Source organism: Marmota monax, unplaced genomic scaffold (genome assembly GCF_021218885.2).
Source record: "Marmota monax isolate L192 unplaced genomic scaffold, Marmota_monax_Labrador192_F-V1.1 WCK01_AAM20220418_F8-fsc00091, whole genome shotgun sequence".
Classification (NCBI taxonomy): Eukaryota; Metazoa; Chordata; class Mammalia; order Rodentia; family Sciuridae; genus Marmota; species Marmota monax.
In genome coordinates this window covers 5116995-5137441 of record NW_026692434.1, presented here as the reverse complement: position 1 = coordinate 5137441, position 20447 = coordinate 5116995, and the positions used below count along the sequence as shown (strand labels likewise).

Below are 20447 nucleotides of genomic sequence, written 5' to 3'. Positions count from 1 at the left end.
TTAATAAAAAAAATTATACATTAGCCTTTCTCAGGCTTTCTCTAGAATTTTAATCACATTTCTTCTCCAAGTTAACAAACCAAGAAGAACTCATTATTGTTTTATTGATCAAGATGAATATTGGTTTTGGAAAAGTTTTAGACATCCTTTTTCTTTTTCCCTTTTCAAACACACACACACACACACACACACACACACACACGTGAACACACCTTCCTGCAAATCATAATGTGACAACCAAAAATAAAAGTGCTCAGAGGAAGTAGGAAAGGACTGGCAATTGGTACTTTAATACTCTGTTATTTCTTTAACAATTCCAAGACAAAATCTGACTTTGGTTTCCTTGGACTAGAAAGGCAATTCATTGAAGAATTGCCTCAATAGGCTCAAAAAAGTTTTAAAATAAATTATGACTGAGTACTAAAAGTAGTAGATACAAAGCAATTTCACCAAAATGATGAAAATAATTGAATGTGAGTATATTGCATATAATCTTTCCATTCTATTTTTAGTCTGAGAACCACCAAATCCACTAGAATTCTCATTGTGCAGTTAGTTATTGTAACAAGCACCAACCACCTTCCCACAGGGGAAGTCCTATAAAAGAACAGCAAGTCTGGCCAGCCCTTCAGGAGTGCACAATGCTAGCATTGGTATTTACTTACACTTTTACTCTTTAAAGGAATTTAAAATCATCCACATTTCAAATTTAGACTCATCTAAAGTAACAATAATTATGAAACTCCGGGTATAAAATTCTAGTTATATTTTTTCTATTACAGTATATTATTATATGAAAGTAATATCTCCTAAATATTCCCACATACCACCAATACTGCAGGCAAAACATTTAGTGAAAACAGATTACCCTATATAATTTGTCAAACTGATTTCTTTTTCACAGAAAAAAACTGATGAACATATATTAGCATGAAGTTTAAAAACAGATTAATTTTCAATGTAATGTCATGCTTGCTAATTATGCACTGTAGTACATCATTTGAGCTTTAAAAATATGAACAAAGGCAGTTGAGTTGACATGTGAACTGAAATACTCATTGCTTCAGTCTCATAGTGGAAGACTAATGAGTTGTGAGGAAGTTATAATTTACACCAAATGAAGATATAAAGAGTATATACAAAGGAGAGATTGACTGAAGATTCCCCTTGAGTCCTATCTTCCCAAGAACAAAGAGCCTTTGTGGTTTCTATAGTGGATAAGAGTTAAAAGTGACCTCTAGTTCCCCTAAGAAGTGATTTCTATGCATGGAGAGGAAAAAAAATGGGGGGGATGTGGTTCAATATTATAATTCTGCTACATATGTTCATAGGAAAATAATTTTATCTTGATATCTTGATTTGAATTTTATCCATTTTCTATATTGTCAGTATATCCCATTCATTCTATAATAATGTTTCAAATCACCTGCCTTTGCATCTAATCAGTGTTCAGAAAGGTAAAGCCCATTTTAGTTTATTGTTCCTGAAAGCAGATGGAATAATTCTCAAAGCTAAATGAGCTAAAAAGACAAATGAGCTCATAATGATATACTATATTAAAATTTCACTGTCCTCATGAACTCAAACAACCCAGACTTTACATATTAATGTAATATTCTGTCATGTTCATCTTTTTATTTTCAGGAGAACTGGGAATGTGTTCTTCCCAGCATTTAATTTCTTTGTGAAATATAGTGACTAACAATAGTAAGTGCAACATTCACTTAATAAAATTCACAACAATATAATAACAAATGATAGAAAAGAAAGCATGGATTCTAACCACTTTGTCCTCCTTTGGGAAAGCATCCAAGGAAGCAGAGTAGAGAGAGAAGAAAAAGAAGAAGAGAAAAAACAAAATGAGCCATATATTAATAAATTGATTTTAATGAAACAATTATGTATTTCTTCAAAGTGTTAAAATAGTATTTTGAAAAGTAAATCCTTCATTTAAAAATGAACATGTGAATCCTATTCTACATTAGATACAATAATTGGGCACAATAATTTCCTAAATTTGTAGAATCCAGATCATAAATCCAGTTTTAAAATATTCTTCAAAACGAAAAGTTAATTTACTACATATTAGCTTACTATGGAAAGTAAATATTTTCTTAAAATGCATATAATTGTACTAAATAATTTTATCAAGTTAATGTTAAAATGTGTATAGTCATAATTTAGAGAAATATAAGAGTGGGAGCTGTTTTAAAAAACAAAAACAAAAATGTGAAGAGAAATATGTTAACTATTTTAGCCATAAATTATTTCAAAAGCAACTTAACATTTTTTTTTATATTTAACATGATAGTAAATCTGAAATTACTATCACAGAGGCTAATAATTGTTTAATATGTTTTCTTGGGTTACATGTAAGGACACACAATTTATCCTGCCTCATACCTCCATTCAATTTGAAAATTTAGGTTGCAGAAACCAAAAATGTTTAACATTTGGTTTTTTACAAGAAGAATGAGTCATAACAATTTACAAGGATTCTATAATTCATCAGGCTACTCAATCTTCATTTACTACATTATTCAAAAATAAATTTACCCTCACAGATAATCTCATGTAAGTATGGAACAGGAATTTTCCATCAGCTATCTTTTTTATGATTCGAATTCTCAGCAGTGGAATTCGTGTATCACTAACACTACAAGGAACTTTGTGAAAACACAAACAAAATGTGGAAAGCCAATGCTATTGTGTAGATATACATGTGGGTCAGTCGGTTCCTAACTTGCACATGTTTGATGCTTGGAGGAGACATGGTTTTGGTCCGCACCCACAGGCCTCTGTGTTCATGGGACACTCACGTTGTTCGACCGTAGAGATACGCGGCCTCCACAGCGGGCGCAGAACTTGGTGCGGCAGTAGGAGCAAAGGTGACCACACCCATCAGCAAACTTTGTCTTATGGCAAATTCCACAAGTTGGCGCATCATCTTTGTGCTCGCCCTGGTAACGCCGCGCTTCTTCCCCTATTTTTTTTACTTGTTCCTTGTAGCTTTCAAACTGTTGATGCAATCTCCTAGGCAAAAGAGACAATGGGGGTAAACTAAGTAAATGATGAAGAGAGAAGAAGACAATTTTTCCAAAGCAAAATGAACATATAAATGTATTAGTACTAGTTCTAGTTTAATTTACTGTTATACTTGTGTAGCATGGATAAAAGCACTGTTTGTCCCAGCAGTGGAATTCATGTATGGAGTGCACGCCTCTGCTTCTTTAAGACAGGTACCTTCCAAAATAGTTTAACTGGGCATTCAACATTTTACAACTACACCCGTGTGCATAAAGCTGAAGCCAAAACTAAACAAAATATGTTCTCTGATATTTTCTATTCTATTGAGTTTAATACTGAATATTTTTTTTACAGTCAATTGATTCCATAACCCACTATTTGAACATGCTGCATACTTTGAAAAACACTATTTTATACTACATTGCTAGGTAATCTGTCTTCCACAAAATGTCTTCCTTTGCCTTCATTCCTGGAGAATACTTCCTATTTATTTGGCATCTGAGTTGTAAATGATTTAGTGCAGTATAAAGAAATGTTGGCTTATACATGATATTTGAACTCTCCAGTTTTTCCACATCACATAAAAAGTTTTAAAACACAACGTGCAAATATAAAAAAAGTTTGAAACCATACCTTGCATATATTTAGATTTTTTTACATATCCCTATTTTTCTCCATCTCAATCAAGTTATCTGTATGAGGGCTGCTACTAGTGATAATTTTGTATTGGTTGTTCAAAACATTACAAAGCTCTTGACATATCATATTTCATACATTAGATTTAAGTGGGTTATGAACTCCCATTTTTACCCCAAATACAGATTGCAGAATCACATTGGTTACACATCCACATTTTTACATAATGCCATACTAGTAACTGTTGTATTCTGGTACCTTTCTATCCTCTACTATACCCCTCCCCTCCCCTCCCATCTTCTCTCTCTACCCCATCTACTGTAATTCATTTCTCTCCTTGTTTTTTTCCCATTCCCCTCACAACCTCTTATATGTAATTTTGTATAACAATGAGGGTCTCCTTCCATTTCCATGCAATTTCCCTTTTCTCTCCCTTTCCCTCCCACCTCATGTCTCTGTTTAATGTTAATCTTTTCCTCCTGCTCTTCCTCCCTGCTCTGTTCTTAGTTGCTCTCATTATATCAAAGAAGACATTTGGCATTTGTTTTTTAGGGATTGGCTAGCTTCACTTAGCATAATCTGCTCTAGCGCCATCCATTTCCCTGCAAATTCCATGATTTTGTCATTTTTTAGTGCTGCGCAATACTCCATGGTGTATAAAGTGATAATTTTTGATGGCAAGAAAACCAAAGCTATTGAGGCAACCCATGTTCCATAAGAATGGTTTCAATGAATATAAGTTACATACCCCACCACCAGTTGAAGTTCCCCAATCTTAAATTACTATAAATAGAATTTTTTTTTGCTATTCTGAATAGAACACTATGTTATCTAGTAAATCCCCCAGTGAAAAGATGTCTTGGATTTGTAAATGAGAACTCAAGAGTTATCCTAAGCCTAGCCAGTAGCCATTGGCTATTTTGCCAGGAGAAACTCCTGGGAAATGGCTGATTAGATTCATCTATGTCTCTGAGCCTGTTTGCTGCATTTGAGTATTCCCCAGGACACAGGGTAGACACATGCTATTGTTAATTCAAGCAGTTGAATTAGCTTGATGCTCTGCATCTAAGAAACCTGTGAGGAACTCTACTCTCTAGATGCAGTATCAAGTAAGTTAGGTCCAAACACCATGATGTTTAAGGTATTGGGATTTCATTATGCTTTCCTGTTAACATCAAACAGAACTTTAATGATTAATTTCTGCCTTGCCAGTTGACCCTTTTCTACTAAATTCTTAAAATTAAAGCAAACATGCATGCACCAGCACATAAGTTAATATCTGAAAACATTTTCAGTTTAAAAGTGAGCTAATTTCATTTAACAGAATAAAACATACAATATTTTCTTTAATGAATGCAAGAATATCTGGCCAGTTTATTGAAGAATTATTTGATTCTTTAAACATTTATACTTCAAGTACCATTAATCTAGGATAAAGTTGGTAGAAAACAACAATGGAAATCTACTATTTCAAAAATTACCATATGCAATAATACCAGAACTCTGACAAATATTTATTGTGAGACCCTCCCACCCCTGCAATCAAATCTATTTCAATAAATACCAATGAGAAAGCAAGGCTAAGAAGAGTTTCCTTATGAACTTATTCTATAATTCAGAACATGATTTAGTATGGGTACTGGCAAACTTTTCAGTAAAAGGTCACACTGTAAATATTTTAGGCATTGTGGGCCAGACAGTTTCTTTTGCAACTATTCATCTTCACTGTTGCAGGAGGAAAGCAACCATAGATAATACATAAATGAATGAATGTAGGTACGTTCCAATGAAAACTTGATTTGCAAAAATAGTAGGCCAGATTTGGCCCATGGGTTAGTTTACAAATCCCTAATTTAGTATATGTTTTATGCTAAGATGTAATAGAAAACCAAAGCATCCTTGTGTTTTTAAATTCAAACATAAATGTAAAGAAGTTTTATAGATCTTATAGGGTCTAATCAAAAGAGCATCTATCTCAGGAAATCTATTTTTTCCCCTGTTTGTGAGGCTTTGGGGATCAAACCCAGGACCTTGTGCACACTAAGCATGCACTCAACCATTGAATTACACCTCAGCCATGTGTGCAAATCTTTTCATAAAATATATATGCAGTACACTGACTACTGAGATAAAATCTTACTCTGCTGCAATCTCACAGCATTTCATTTAGTTACTCAAAGAATAATAAAATTTGTTATACACTCATTTATAAATTATTACTATTTCTATACATGATACCTCTCTTCTAGCAAGAGGAAATTCCCAGTTTAGCTAATAGTATGTAACTTCCTCAGTACCTACATACTGAACAGAAAAACTGTGTATTTATATATTTTTTTCTTAGTATATTTCATAAAAAAACAATTTACAACTAAATTCATGTGGAAGACAAAATATCCTTTAAAAAACCCTACTTTCCCAAAACATTAAAAATTATGGGTAAAGTTTTTTAAAATTAACTTTCAGTGCATGTTTGAGCTGGAGAGAAGGTATGTAAAATCCTCAAAACACAAAGGTAAAATGGGAGCAGTAATGGAAGCAGTAATATCAGAAACATAACTCTGAAGTAGGTATTTGTCCTAGGGACATGTACTGAGGCTCCATGACCAAGAACTTTAGTTTTAACTCTTGCACTTAGAATAAAATTAAAATTTTAGTCAGGTGTCTAGCAAAAATAATTGAAATAAAGTATATGGTATTCAAAGCATAGCAGGAAAATATACTGAATGAGGAAAAATCAATCCAAAAGAAGATAAAAATTAAAATAAATAAACAGAAAGCAAAATAATTACAAATTATGGAATGAGACGGTAGAAATGAGCTAACACAGCAGGAATCACATGTACAACGAACTAACGCATCATTAAAAGACAAAAGTGATCATATTATATATATATACACACACACACTCACACACACACACATATATGCTTAAAACATGTTGTTTTCCAGTATATCTATCTTGTAAGCATTTCTTTTTTTTCTATTTCATTTTTTATTTCTTCTTATTAGATATATATGTCAGTAGAGTATATTTTGACATACTATGCATACAGGCAGTGTAACTTACTCTAATCAGAATCCCATTCTTGTGTGGAACTTTGTGAGAAGTGACACTGGTCATGTATTCATATATGAACATACGAAAGTTATGTCCAGTTCATTCTGCTGTCTTTCCTATTCCCATCCTCTCTCACTTGACTTCATTCCCCTTTGTCTAATCCACTGGACTTCCATTACCGCCCCCACCCCAACTTATTGTGTCTTAGCATCTGCATATCAGAGAGAACATTTGGCTTTTGGTTGTTTAGGATTGACTTATTTCATTTGGCATGATAGTCACCAGTTCCATTCATTTATCAGCAAATGTCGTAATTTCATTCTTTTTAATGGCTGAGTAACATTCAAGTGTGTGTGTGTGTGTGTGTGTGTGTGTATATATATATATACATATATATATATATATATATATATATATATATATATATATATATAAAACGTTTTCTTTATCCATTCATCTATTGAAAGGTGCCTGGGTTGGTACCATATCTTAGCTATTGTACAGATAGACCATTAATCTCCAGGATATTTAAAGAACTCAATAAATATGTATTCAACTTGCAGATTAAAGTGTTTTTGGAATTGTGAAAGTGTTAATTACCAGGCAATTTCAACTTTTGATCATAGCTAATTGATACTTTAAGAACAAAAGCTGACTATGGAAAAACAAAAGCTATGCTGATAAACTCATGCCATGAAATCTCTATAGATTCTTTAGTTCTACTCAATACTAAATAATACTTCTGTTCATCTTCTAACTCCTCCTTAGCACTTATTCCCAAACTCTCTTCTAAAATTGACTTTAAGTTCTTTTTGAAACACCTAAAATATCATTTTGATGATTTGTGACCCAAAGGTCAGTTGCATAAACACTCTTGCATCTCAGAGTGCAGGGTCTCCGGGACCATGGCAGGAGGCAGCAGTCCTTCTCTAGTAGGCCATGGCAGGGGGGATGGTAAGATGAGGCTTCTCCACTGAGGCATGAGGGTGAGGTGTCTAGCAAGAAAGTGATGTCACTTTCTCCATGGTAGATCTTATAATAGTTAATAAGGTAGAAAGCCACCAGGAGCAATGCTCTCTTCCCCTAAGTGGCTTAGGATGGCTCTTTGCCAAGTGCTCCACCTTAAAGCTCATGAGACCATTTTCACAGGCATCAATTCACACTCTACCAGGACTCCTGTCCTTCTGGGTGCTGGCCCTTGGTGGCCTGTTCCCATCTGTACTCTCTTCACACGGTGTAGAAATTCCATCTGGGTTTCACCAACAGATCATATTTTTACTACTGGGTTAGCCATCCCAGCAGGAAGCAGAAAAAGAGGAAAAAAAGCCTGATGTTTCTCAGCCTGGAACTTTCTCACATTTTTGAATCACTTTCTTTACTATGAAGATAGGTTCCCTTATTCTGTACTGAAATTAAGAATCCAACTCAGGTCCCTGTCAACCTCTCCAAAGTATTTTCTAGTGTGCTTTTTCATTTTACCAACAGGACAGAACAAAGAAGGAAGAGAGAGGAGGAGGAAAGACTGGAAAGACAGAGAGACATTCTTTATGCTCATCTCCTCAAAATGACCTACTTCATCATCAGCAATGCTCTACTAAATTGCTCTCTTAAAAAGCAAGCTTATTGCCCTTTTCTCAATTTGTATTCCCCTTATAATGCTTGAAATATCATGGCTATTTCACACTGTCAAGATGCTGTCCTCATAACAAAATATACCATGGAACCAAGGTACAGGTAGTAAAACCATAAACATTTATATTTTTATATCTAATATTTCAATGCTTTAATCCATATAAATATAAGTTAGCAGTTTATAGAAACATATTCCAAGTGACAGGGAAATGGAGTAAGTCATTCAGTGTTCAGTTAAAAGATTGTTTCTTGTACCCACAATACAACTCTCTTTTTAAAAATGAAGCTGCCTCTTTGATTTCATCCTGTAATAGAGAGTATCAGCAAAATTTCCCCAAATTTCAGTAGTGACTTTTTTTTTTTTTAAATGATGGTTGGAAATAACGTTTTCTTGTATCAGAGTTAAACTGAAAAAAAATGTAAAACTTAGTCTTTTGGGAAAAAAGATTCAATAGGTGAATTTCATGCTATAAAATTTTTGGAAGAGAAATGAGAATAGATCTTGACTTGATTTCCAGGAACAAACCTCTCTATCGGGAAACAGTAGAGTCAAAAAGCCACATTCAAATGGCTAGAGCTAGTATCCCACCACCTCAGCAGAAGCTCCCTGATCTCTAATCACCAGGGGAGATTTGCCATTTCAGAAAAATGCTGCAAGAGTGCTTCTGCAGCTCCCCATCTATCTCAATTTCAGCTCAATCTCATGAAAGAACATCTGATGGAACCCTAAATCACATCAGGGATTCTAGCTGCAAGAGAGTCCATGAGTGTTAGGTTTCTGGCTTCTTCAAATGATACCCTAGAAGAATTCTGAGCAGATGTGAGAGCCATTCTTCCCTTCAGCTACAGCCTTCTGATGCATGTCAAATTGATCAATTCTTCCCACTGTACCCCCAATGAGTGTTATGGTTTGAATGTGAGGTGTCCCCCAAAAGCTCACATGTGAGATAATGCAAGAAGGTTCAGAGGAGAAATGATTGGGTTGTGAGAGTTTGTGGTTGTGAATTAAACCCTTGATAGGGATTAATTGAGTGGCAACTGAAGTGGTAGGGTGTGGCTGGAGGAGATGGGAATTGGGGTGTGGCTTTGGGATATATATTTGTATCTGGCAAGTGGAGATCTCTCTCCTCTTCCTGATCACCATGTAAGCTGCTTACCTCTGTTACACTCTTCCACCATGTTGTTTCCTGTCTCATCTGGAGCCCAGATGAATGGAGTCAGCTATCTATGTATTGAGACTGCTGAAAACCATGAGCCCTCATATAAATTCTTCCTCCTCTACAGTTGTGTTGGTCAGGTCATTTAGTCACAGAAGCAAAAAGCTGACTAAAACAATGAGAAATATTTGAGTCTAAGATTTCCCACTCATTACCCCTCCACCTTCCTTTCTCCATTAATCATCTTTATACACCATGCACACATGACTATGGGAAGCATTTTGGCTCTACCAGGAATTATTATTATTTTTTTAATAAACTCAGCCCCTTAAGAAAGTTGCACATATGCTCATGTACTTGTCCCTGCTCAGTCCATTTCATTTTGTAAGAAAACTGCAAGGACAGCAACTCAATGTATAACTCCCGCTCAGATAAATATAAAATCCATCAAACACATGAAGAAACTCTTTTTTGTAGTGACTGTTGTGTAGTACAGATACACCATAGTACAGATATACCATCTCATTATTCTTAGCTTGGATTATTTATCATTTTCCAACTAGACTTGCCAATGGACTCCTTCATTCTAGTTTATCTTTACATTTCCTGAATTTTGATCTTAACAAACTGAATCCACTATGGCAATCCATTGCTAACTCATCATCTCTAAGGTAGTCCATTTCCCTATTCTAGGGTCTAAGAGTTGCATTTACTGATCAATCAGCAGCTCTCATATATTTTCTCATGTCTCTTACACCAAAATCATACTAAATATTCTCATTAGTAATCAAACACAATAGAATCTTCCAAACACCAATTCATCAAACTTATACTGAGCTCTAAATGTAGAAAGAAAACATACTTCTTGAGTCTCTGGGAGTACAAAGAAAATTTTATGAGAAGATACTGAATTCAGTTTTTTTTTTTTTCATTATATTATTTTAAGCTTTGTGATAAACATCAGGAAATAAAGGTTTTTTCTGTACATGGGAATTATCTTTCTCACATTAGATAAATTTTTCTTTTCAAAGCTAATGGACTTTGATTATGAAAGTGGACTTGATTCACTTTATTTAACAAAATGTAATCTAACCTATATTCACAACATTAAGGAAGTTTTAACATAGTTGTCTTTTGTTGTTTAGAGGAAAAAATGTCTTGTTTAAAAATATGTTAATTGTGTTTTTGCAAGGTGTTCATACTGTACATACATTTTTATTTTAAATATAAGCTCTTTACAGGTAGTAGGCCCATAGCATCCTTCAAAGGGAACAGATTTCAATTGCAAATGTATGCAATTTAGGTGAAATCACTTTTAAAGCAGTGTGTTTTCAGCCTTGAACATCCTATTGCAGCTTAAACCCTTACCAAATATTAAGCTTTCACATATCAGTAATTGGCTAATATAAATTTACTTAGGTTAATTTTTACTTAACACCAACTGTAGGAATATGATATACTCTTCTTTGTATGAGTATGTTTGGCTGTCTTTTATAAAAAGCTTGAATTATTCCACCCTTTGTCTTTGCTGTCTGCTACAACCCTGTGAATCATTTCTGAAATTTAGAAATATAGCTGTATAAGTTTAAACCAAGGCCCCTTTCTTCTTTGTTAGGGCTTGGGGTTCATCACTTTGGCATTATTTAAACATTGTTCTCACAGTGAGACAAGATAGAGGAGGGATTCCAAAGCTAGTGGTAAATGGGAATATTTAGAAAAATACAGACACAGGAAGAACTCTGAAGATCAGTGAGCACAATTCCTTCATTTTATTAGTGAGAAAATTTAGGAACCTGATTTAAGTGATTCACACAAGCTTGGAAAAATAGTTTGTGATAATTAGGTTCAAATTTCCACTATACCATCTATCTTCAGCATATTCATTTTCATTATAGCCAAAGGGATAGAAAGTTATTGCTTTGTAAGGGATTTCCTTGGTATTATAATGCACATTCTTTTTATTGTTTGAGCCCAGGGGTGCTTAACCACTGAGCTCCATCCTCAGCCCTTTGTTATTTATTTATTTATTTTGAGGCAGGGTCTCACTAAGTTGCTTAGGGCCTCCCTAAATTGCTGAGGTTCCTCTTGCCTTTGCCTCCTGAGCTGCTGGGATTACAGGCATGTACCACTGTGCCAGGTTTACAATGCACATCCTTAGACGAACGTGCAGAGCTTGTGATCCAATAGGTTAGGGATAAATTCCAGGAATCTGCTGTTTTAGCAGTCAATCCAGGTGTTTTGGGAGAAGATTATACAGGGACTCCATGCTGTAGTGCTATAGAGTAGTAGAGAGTCCACACAAATAAGAATAAACACAAAAATAAGGGCATTTTTCATATATCTTTCATCTTACTACATAAAAATAATCATCACACGAGTACATTTTCAGCACAAATGGAAACTTTGGACACTGCCTTTATGAAAAAATGTTAAAAAAATTAAAATATTATTATGTATATTTTAACTTGACAGCCATCAGTTTTACAATTACAATTTTATGAATCAAATCAGATATATGTATATTGCTAAGTAAGTTTCAAAAATTGGCAGTGTCTTGTATATATCTTATACACAAATGGTTTCAAAGTCTTATTATAAACCTTTTAGTAATTCAGAAGTTTATCACAGATGGTATTGAATAAGTTTATCTTTATTTACTTATTTGTTTATTCTGGTGCCTGGGATCCATCCCAGAACCTTGTTCACATTAGGCAAGTGCTTTAACACTAAGTTACACCCACAGTCGAAGTAATTTTTTAAAATTACTATGGTTCAAAAAATTATTTTTCTGTTTGTACCTAAAAATGTTTAATCTTTAGTTTAAACTAAGTATACTTTTTACTTATTACAAATGTCCAGCAGATGGCACTAGTGGTTTTTATTTTTACATTTAATTCTTTCATAGTTATTTAAATTATTTTTCTTTAAAACATCTAATGTGTTAAAGAAAATTAGTACAATCAGCAGGAGGTGTAATTTATTAGAAAAAATGTGTTTTTAGAGGTGACTGAAAAAGAACATACAGAGACATAAAATTTTGCTATAAAATGTTGCAATTTCTGCTCTTTTTTCGTAGACTCTTACTCCACTTAAAATCCATGTCTCTCTCTCTCTATATATATATATATATCTATATATCTTATAAACACACATTAAGAGTTTTATTGCATATATTTCTATTGTTTTTCTTTTCCTGTCCTCCATTTAGCACTGTTAAAAATGTAGTTCATCCAATCAACATCCCACAGTGTTCTGAAAGCAGTGAGAGATGACACTTAGGAAAAATAAGGGCATAAATGATGATTAGCTATTAGTGTTTTATAGCCTGTTACTTCAGTCAAGCATTTATTTTTAATTCCACTTTCAATTTACCATAGGAGGCCACTCCTGAGTAAGCATTAAAGAAGACATCTCAGGACACAGAGACTCACCAGCGTACATTGAAATTTTTGCTCCATTCCATCTCCAAGAAACACTTCCACTATTCCCCTGAATGTGCTGAGCATCCTCCTAAGCAAAAGCTTGGCGTGTAAGGTCTAAGAAATGCTGTTTCTGAATAAGGGAACAATATTACTGTTTTCTCATGTTGGAGATACATCATTGTTTTAACACTAAAACCTGGCACAAGGAAGCCATTTAAATATTTAAACAAACAGTCTTTCTCATTCGCACTGAAATTCAAGAAAAGAAATCAAGTAAAATGATGAGAAACTATGAAGCAGAATATTAATTAGGAACAAAAATTTAAAAAGAAATGAAGTTAATTTTTAAGAAATTAATTTTCATAGAATGTCGGAGTTATCAACATGATAGATATGTAATTAATCAGTATTAAATGGATCTAATTCCATCCCATTCCATATGAATTTTTGGAGCATGCCTGATTTAATCATACTAATATGCCTAATACACAGAGGTTAAATAGGCAAATTGCATGTATACTGGCAATGGTGTCCACAAATATGATCATATAATCAAGCCAAAGTGGTTTCTGTGTTTTTGTTTGTCTTTTGAAGCAGAATCTCACTAACTTGCTGAGGGGGTCTCACTACATTCCCCAGGCCTTGAACTTGATATCTCCCTGCCTCAGCCTCCCCTCCTAAATCACTGAGATTACAGGTATGTGCCACTACACCATGCAAGTTAAAGTGTTAAGTAACCAATTCATGCCTGCATATTCTCAAAGGTGCAACATGCTGTAAACCTTGCCCTTGCTACATTTTTGACTGTTTTTAACAGGGTTGTTATTTTATATTACTATGGGGAAGGAAAAAATAATAAACCAACTCCACAACTGGACACTTTTTGGAAGGAATTATGCCTGTTTAGGCATAAGTCTGAGGCTGGCCTACTCAGGATTAAATTTAACTTTCTTAGCTTCATGGCCATGAAGAAATTATTTAAATTCTGTTTCTTGGTTTCTTCATTAATGTACTTTTCATAATAATAGCAACTCAAAAGGCTTATTGGGAGGGTTAATTGAGATAATCAATGTAAAGTGCTTAGCACAGTGTCTAGTACATGGTAAAAGCTCAATAAATATTAGCTATTATTATACACAGACATAGATAATACATGAGGGAAGAAAGTACTTTGCTTTTAAGTTTCTGAGTACACTTAGCTGATAATTTTGGGAAACAGTGATGACTGGCAGGATTTCTTGGCATATGGGTATAATTATGAATGACTTAGATAATCGATCAATAGACAACTGGTAAGGGACAAAAAAAGGTCATCCTATAAGGTCAAAGTTAGGCTGAAAGACAAACCCACCAGTAGAACTTATTTTGTGGAAAGTCAGGAGAAACAAACAGAGGAGGAAGACACACAACTTTCTGTTTTCTTTTTAATTTTCTCAGCATTTTTACAACCATTGCAAACTCATAACAAACAGGAAAAAAAGTAAGGAGAGCCTAAAATCTAGTATTTAACATTAGGCTATTTTGAACTGAGAAATGTAAAGTGCCTAAATCACAATTATTCCCAATGCTCTGAAATAGTGGGTGAGTGAATGATATATAGGGAACTTCTAACATGTCCAAGACTTCTTTTCCCTCTCCCTTGATTGGTCTTCAGTGATTCATAAATTTACACACACTGAAAGTATTCTTCTTATTAGTGAATTAAGCAAGTTTTGTCAGTTTTTCTTCTTTTCCATGATAAACTATTATGTGAGATATAATGGCTAAGAGAAAACATTCAATATTATTTAGATAAAGAATTACTACCTTCTATTTTTACTATTTGATCAGAAAAATTCCTTTAAAATACCAATAATCCCATAAGCTCTTTAAATTACTTTGTTTCTCAAAAGTCACAGAGCCATAATGGGGGGAAGGAAAAGTGCAGTGTCTCCTAATTTAAGGATGTCTACTGACTGTCTCACTGGACAAATTCCATGGGTCAAGTTCATGCTTCCCATTCCAGTTACCAGGTTCTCTATCTGGCCACCTGGAACATCGTTGACTTGTCTGGTCAGAGATTCTACATCACCCACTTATCTCTAGTGAGGAAATAATGCAGACATGTCAACCCTCCTCTGGATACAGAAAGTAAGTGTATTACCCTCTTTTTGCCCCAGCAAATGAGTGCATGAATGTATCTCTTTGCTTCTAGATTTAATCCATCTGTGTGCCAACACTTGAGAAGATGGTAGAGCCCAGGGTTTCTGGGGCCAAATTTTCTGGTTCAAAAGTTCCTGAATATGGGCTGGGGTTGTAACTCAGTGATGGAGCACTTGACTCGCACATGTGAGGCCCTGGGTTCAATCCTCAGCACCACATAAAAATAAATAAAATAAAGGTATTGTATCCACTTAAAACTAAAACTAAAAACAAAACAGAAACAATAACAAAACAACAGCTTCCTAACACTTACTCTCATTAGCCTTGCAACTTACTAAGTAATATATGGCATAAAGACCTTACTTGTTCATCTGTAAAGTGGAGCTTATGCCTTCCTTTACATGGGGCTGTTGTGAGTATTAAAACAGCTAATATACACAAAAAACTTAGGGACATATTAGACAATTATCAAGTACTCTGTAAAATATTGTCTATTTTTATAATTTTTGGAGGGAATAACAAAATCAGATAGAACATCTATTTTTGTTCTGTGATAGTAACATTTTTAATGGATTAAGATATATAAATAGGATCTGGAACAATGAAATAAAGTATCTAGATTGAGTTCAGATTTTTAAAAGCAGCACCATCGAATATCCTATTTTTGAAGTCTAAACTGAATATCTGAGGAATAAGAAATCTGTCCTAAAAAGGCTTCCTCTTTCATTTTTAAATGCAGAAAAATACAAGCTTCCTGGATTTTACTCGCACCATCTACTGAATTAGTCATCTATCATTAGGTACAGCATTTTCTAAGACATTGTGGAGTGCATTTCAAGACTAGTGACAAGATGTAATTTCCTTCCCATTGTATTTGCTAATGGTGACATCTGTTTTCATCCTTTAATTAAAATACCTTGTTAATATGCATATAAGACTTAACTATCATCTAAATAATATAACAGGCATTGTAAATAACTTAAGTTCTTTTATACCTATGAAAGGGAGATCATAAAGTAAATAATTCAAATGTTATTGTGAATGTGAAAGCTAAAATCCCAGAGACTATCAGAATAGTTTTAATTTATACAAATGTATATGTAATCTGATCTGTCCCACGTGACACAGAACCCCTACCATTCTTTAATCAACTCCAGACAATCTCTTCTACTCCCACCAGCCATGCCTGAGAATAATCAGTCTATTTTTAAATATTACCATCTTATGTTATATTTAGATACTAAAAATATGTCATAATCAGCTTTCGCTAATCACTGTGCACACATAGCTAGGAATAGTCCATTTTACCTCTCACAACATTGATTATCTATAAAATCTTTGAATAATATCAGGATACTTTCAATTGGAACTGCATTTAATTTGATAGACTATGTCAGAATCCTGAAGAGAAAACTTTTCAGGTTTTATCACTGTAATGATCCAATTAAACGAAGCATGATCTGATTCTAATTCAACAATCTAATCAATTTTGCAGCAAATAGTCAAAAAGAAAACACTTTGCTATACTTTATTTATGAGCAATGCCGTATTTCATATATGTTTGTTATTTTGCTTGAGTATTTGATTAACCCCCTCTGATAAATCATGTTAACCTTAAAACTTGGGTCCTATCTTCTCTTTCCAACCCAATAACACCTGCATCAAGTCCCATAAAATAGGCAATCAGTAAAGATTCAGTATTTAATTGAATCAGAAATGATTTTGTGGAGTGGGCCAGAAGAGACACCTTTTCAATGCTAAGGAGAAATCTACTACTACACATCACTTAAATTTTATTGGCCTTTACCCCTCTTAACTTTAAATGTATCAGCATATTAAAAATATTGTAGCTATACAGAGTGAAATTTATATCTTAATATCATCTGAGAACTTTGAGTGCCAAGCAATGTTATTGCTACTATTGATTTTCTTTCTTTTTAAAGTGTAAGTGGGGTAGTTAGGGAAGGCTTCACTGAAATGTTGAAATTTGAGCAAAGACCTGAAGGGGTGGAGGGAGCTAGTCACTCAGAGCGTAATTATGCAGAGGAAAGAGTAAGAGGGAAGAACCCGAGGTGGGAGCCTACCTGGCAAGATTGAGACAAAGCCAGTAGGACAAGGTAGCTAGAGAGGACTAGGCAAGGGCAGGGGAAGGAGAGGGAGGCAGAGTGTGCAAGTCTTATATGTCCTCAGAGAATTTGGCTTTGACACTGGGTGAATGGGAAGCTGCTGGAGGAGTTTGAGTGGAGGGATCAGATGCCTTGATTTGGATTTTCACAGGATTCTAGAGGCTCCTGTGTTTGCAATAGGAGAGGGCACAGACAGCAGCACAGACAGTAGTCAGGAGGCCTCTGATAATCCAGGTTAGAGCTGGTGGAAGTGTAATCAGATCTCTGATGGTGGAGGTGGGGTAAAAGTGTTCAGTTACTTCTTTGTCCCCTTATCATACTTTAAATTATCCCAGAGTCTGTGCAGGTAGACATCGTTTTCTGTTCATGACTGTGGCATGTTTTTAAACTAATTTTCAGGGTGCATTTTCCACTTCCTGCTCTGCCTCTTCTCACCATCAAAGACAATTATCACCAAATCATACCAACTGAAGAGCTCAGCTTTCTCAGGCAGAGTGACACCAAAGAAAATTGTCTCATGATCAGAAGATGATGCAGGAGTATGATGATATATTATATCAAAGCTTACAATACCCAAATCTCTTTGATACTCCATTGGCATAATGGATGAGCACCCACCTGGCATCTTGCCCAACATCTAAAACCTGACTCTTACTCTAGCATGAAGGTAGCTCTGGATTTATACACTGAAATCACTTTAAAATCTCCAGCAATCTCATTTATTTTATGTGTTCTTTTAATATTGTGTGGGCAATCTCAATAGTGATCCCATGTATAGGAATCTTTTATTAATAGTGTTCTTTCATAATTCTTCTTGTTTCAATGCTATCTTTGAGTCCATGACCCAATGAAAATAGAGATGAGATATGGCTATTAAAATGCAGGTTCTTTGAGGAAATAAAAGTATCTCTTAATTATTACATTTAAAAAATTATTTTTCTATATGTTTTGTCATAATTTCTGTCTCCCTTTAAGTATTTACACAATAGAAACTGTGATATTTTGATAAAGTTAACTTCCTCAAAAATATTAAATGCTCTAGTAGGGTGTGTGTGTGTGTGTGTGTGTGTGTGTATACATGCGTATGCACACATGCATGCACTCGCAAAAACTTGGTTAGATGATCCAGGATATTGCAAGCCTCAAGGTCTTCATTTTAATATGACTTCTCATTATGCAGTGCTATAAATATAGATATGGAGGGGAGGAGTGGGAAATTGGTTCAGACACTGAGGAAATGCTTCTTGGAGGGCACTGTTTTGTTTGTTTACCTGTTTGTTTTGCTTTTGTTTCTCCCAAGTCTGGGAGAAAGCTTTCACCTAAAGTAGTCAACATGGTGGGCCTGCCTTAGCTGCCTCTACTGCACAGGTGCTAGTGTATCTGAACCAATGCTTTTGGCCTAGCCTCAGAGCTCAGGTCTCTTAAGGTGGCATCAGAGAAACAACAGGGCTTCTGCACAGGGAGCTCTGGGCATCACTGCTGCAGCCACTACCTAGAGACTGGCATCCTTACCAACTTAACAAGAAAAGTTTTCACAGTATGATGGTGATTTTTAAGGGAGATGATGACTGCAGTACTAGGGAATGGGACTGAGAAGGTAGAGAAGTTAAGAGAGCTCCGTGTAACCACAGGCAAAGAGTGAGGTAACATTTCATATTAATTACTCACATCTAAAACCTGGTGTGTACAGTATGTCTCCTGCCTAAAAATAATTTAAACAGTCTGGCAAGGAGCACCACTGATTTGTCACTGTGGGCATCCTGCTGCTTTACCTTTCTATAGTATCTGTGTGAAAAGACATTTTAAAGGCTACTTTAACCACATCATCCAAGCATCACCAAGTGATCAGGCCATAGGCTTTCTTTAGAAATATCCTCAGCTTCAAGGATACATGGATTGTTACAGTGTTCTCTCTCTTTTTTTTTAACAAGTTGCTTTCAAACCCCAGAGGTTTCTGTTGCTTGCCTGAGCTTCGAATACCATAGCAATAAATCAAGGGCAACAGCATGAAGTAAGATGAAGTTGTACAGCTGGGTGTCGTGGCACACACCTGTAATCCCAGCGACTCAGGAGCTGAGGCAGGAGGATCATAAAGTTCAAAGCCAGCCTCAGCAACTTAGCAAGACAGTGTCTTAAAATAATAAAAGGGCTGGAGATATGGCTCAGTGATTAAGCACCACTTGGTTCAATTCCCAGTACCCAAAGAAACAAACAACAAAACCCCATGAGATTGTGTATGCAAATTCTATATGACTTTATTATCATCTAAGTTATCTTCTCCCTTCAATCCTGAGGTAATGGAGGCTCAGAAAAGTGTTTCACCCATCATCTATGCTCACTATCCCCAGAGTAAAGACATTACAACCAGATAAAACCAGCATTTGAACAAAGTCTCGGCCAGCAACTTTCTGAGTGATCATGAACCAATTATTCAATCTGAATTTATCTGTAAATTAAGATTACAACTGTTACCTCTTAGTATTATATAATACTGAGAATATTTGGGAAAATCTGAAAGAGAGTTGCATCTCAGTGTATCTTAGTTCTCTCTCACCAGTTTAACCTTTCAGGGGAGCCTGGTTTGCTCCCTATTCCATGTTCCTATAGAAAAGAGTAGGCAAGTATAATGGCAAAACCACTAAAGTAAGAATACCTGTGTTTATGTCATGGTTTTGCCCCTCACATTCCAGGAAGAGACATAGACACTTGGAACCTCAGAGCTAGGCTTCTTTATAAGAGTGATAAAGTTTGACTCTTAAGAGTGATAAAGTTTGACCACCTAGAGTCATCGCTCATTCCACAAATAGGTGAATTCAACAAATAGTGTCAGAGTCTCTACTACATGTCAGGTGCTGTGTGAGGCATTGTTGATATAAACAGGAACAGGAAACTTGATCAATAAGATTGTAATGTTAAAACACATCTTACAAAAGAATCTATGATAGAGAAATATCAGATAGCTCTAGGGCTGTGAAGACAAACAAACAACAACAAAAAAAAAAGCAAAAGGGAAGAGAATCACAGGTAGGGGCAGGGCATGACCATATGGACAGGATGGTAAGGAAGCTCCAGTGGAATCCCCAAGGACATGGAGAAGTGTGTCTTTGCCTGTCTGGGGAAGAGGATTTTTGGCAGAAGGTGGAGTGAATGCAAAAGCTGGGCAGAAAAGAGCATGGGTCAGGGAAGACAGGGCAGAATCAGGGATGGAAGGGAGACAAATGATGTCAGTAAGGCCTTGAGAACC

General features: G+C 35.1%; 1 protein-coding gene across 46 annotated transcripts in view; it reads right to left on the bottom strand.

Moving 5' to 3' along the window:
- Rims1 (regulating synaptic membrane exocytosis 1) overlaps nt 1-20447 on the bottom strand; it is a 447890-nt gene that overhangs the window by 257727 nt on the left and 169716 nt on the right. For 44 of the 46 annotated variants that reach the window (XM_058578848.1, XM_058578854.1, XM_058578856.1 and 41 more), the window contains 2 exons: nt 2820-3033; nt 1784-1795 (listed from right to left, as the gene is read on the bottom strand). In XM_058578848.1, coding sequence (XP_058434831.1) covers nt 1784-1795; nt 2820-3033 — 226 coding nt within the window. The remainder of the gene's footprint in view (nt 1-1783; nt 1796-2819; nt 3034-20447) is intronic. The other 2 variants (XM_058578817.1, XM_058578818.1) reach the window with 2 other exon arrangements.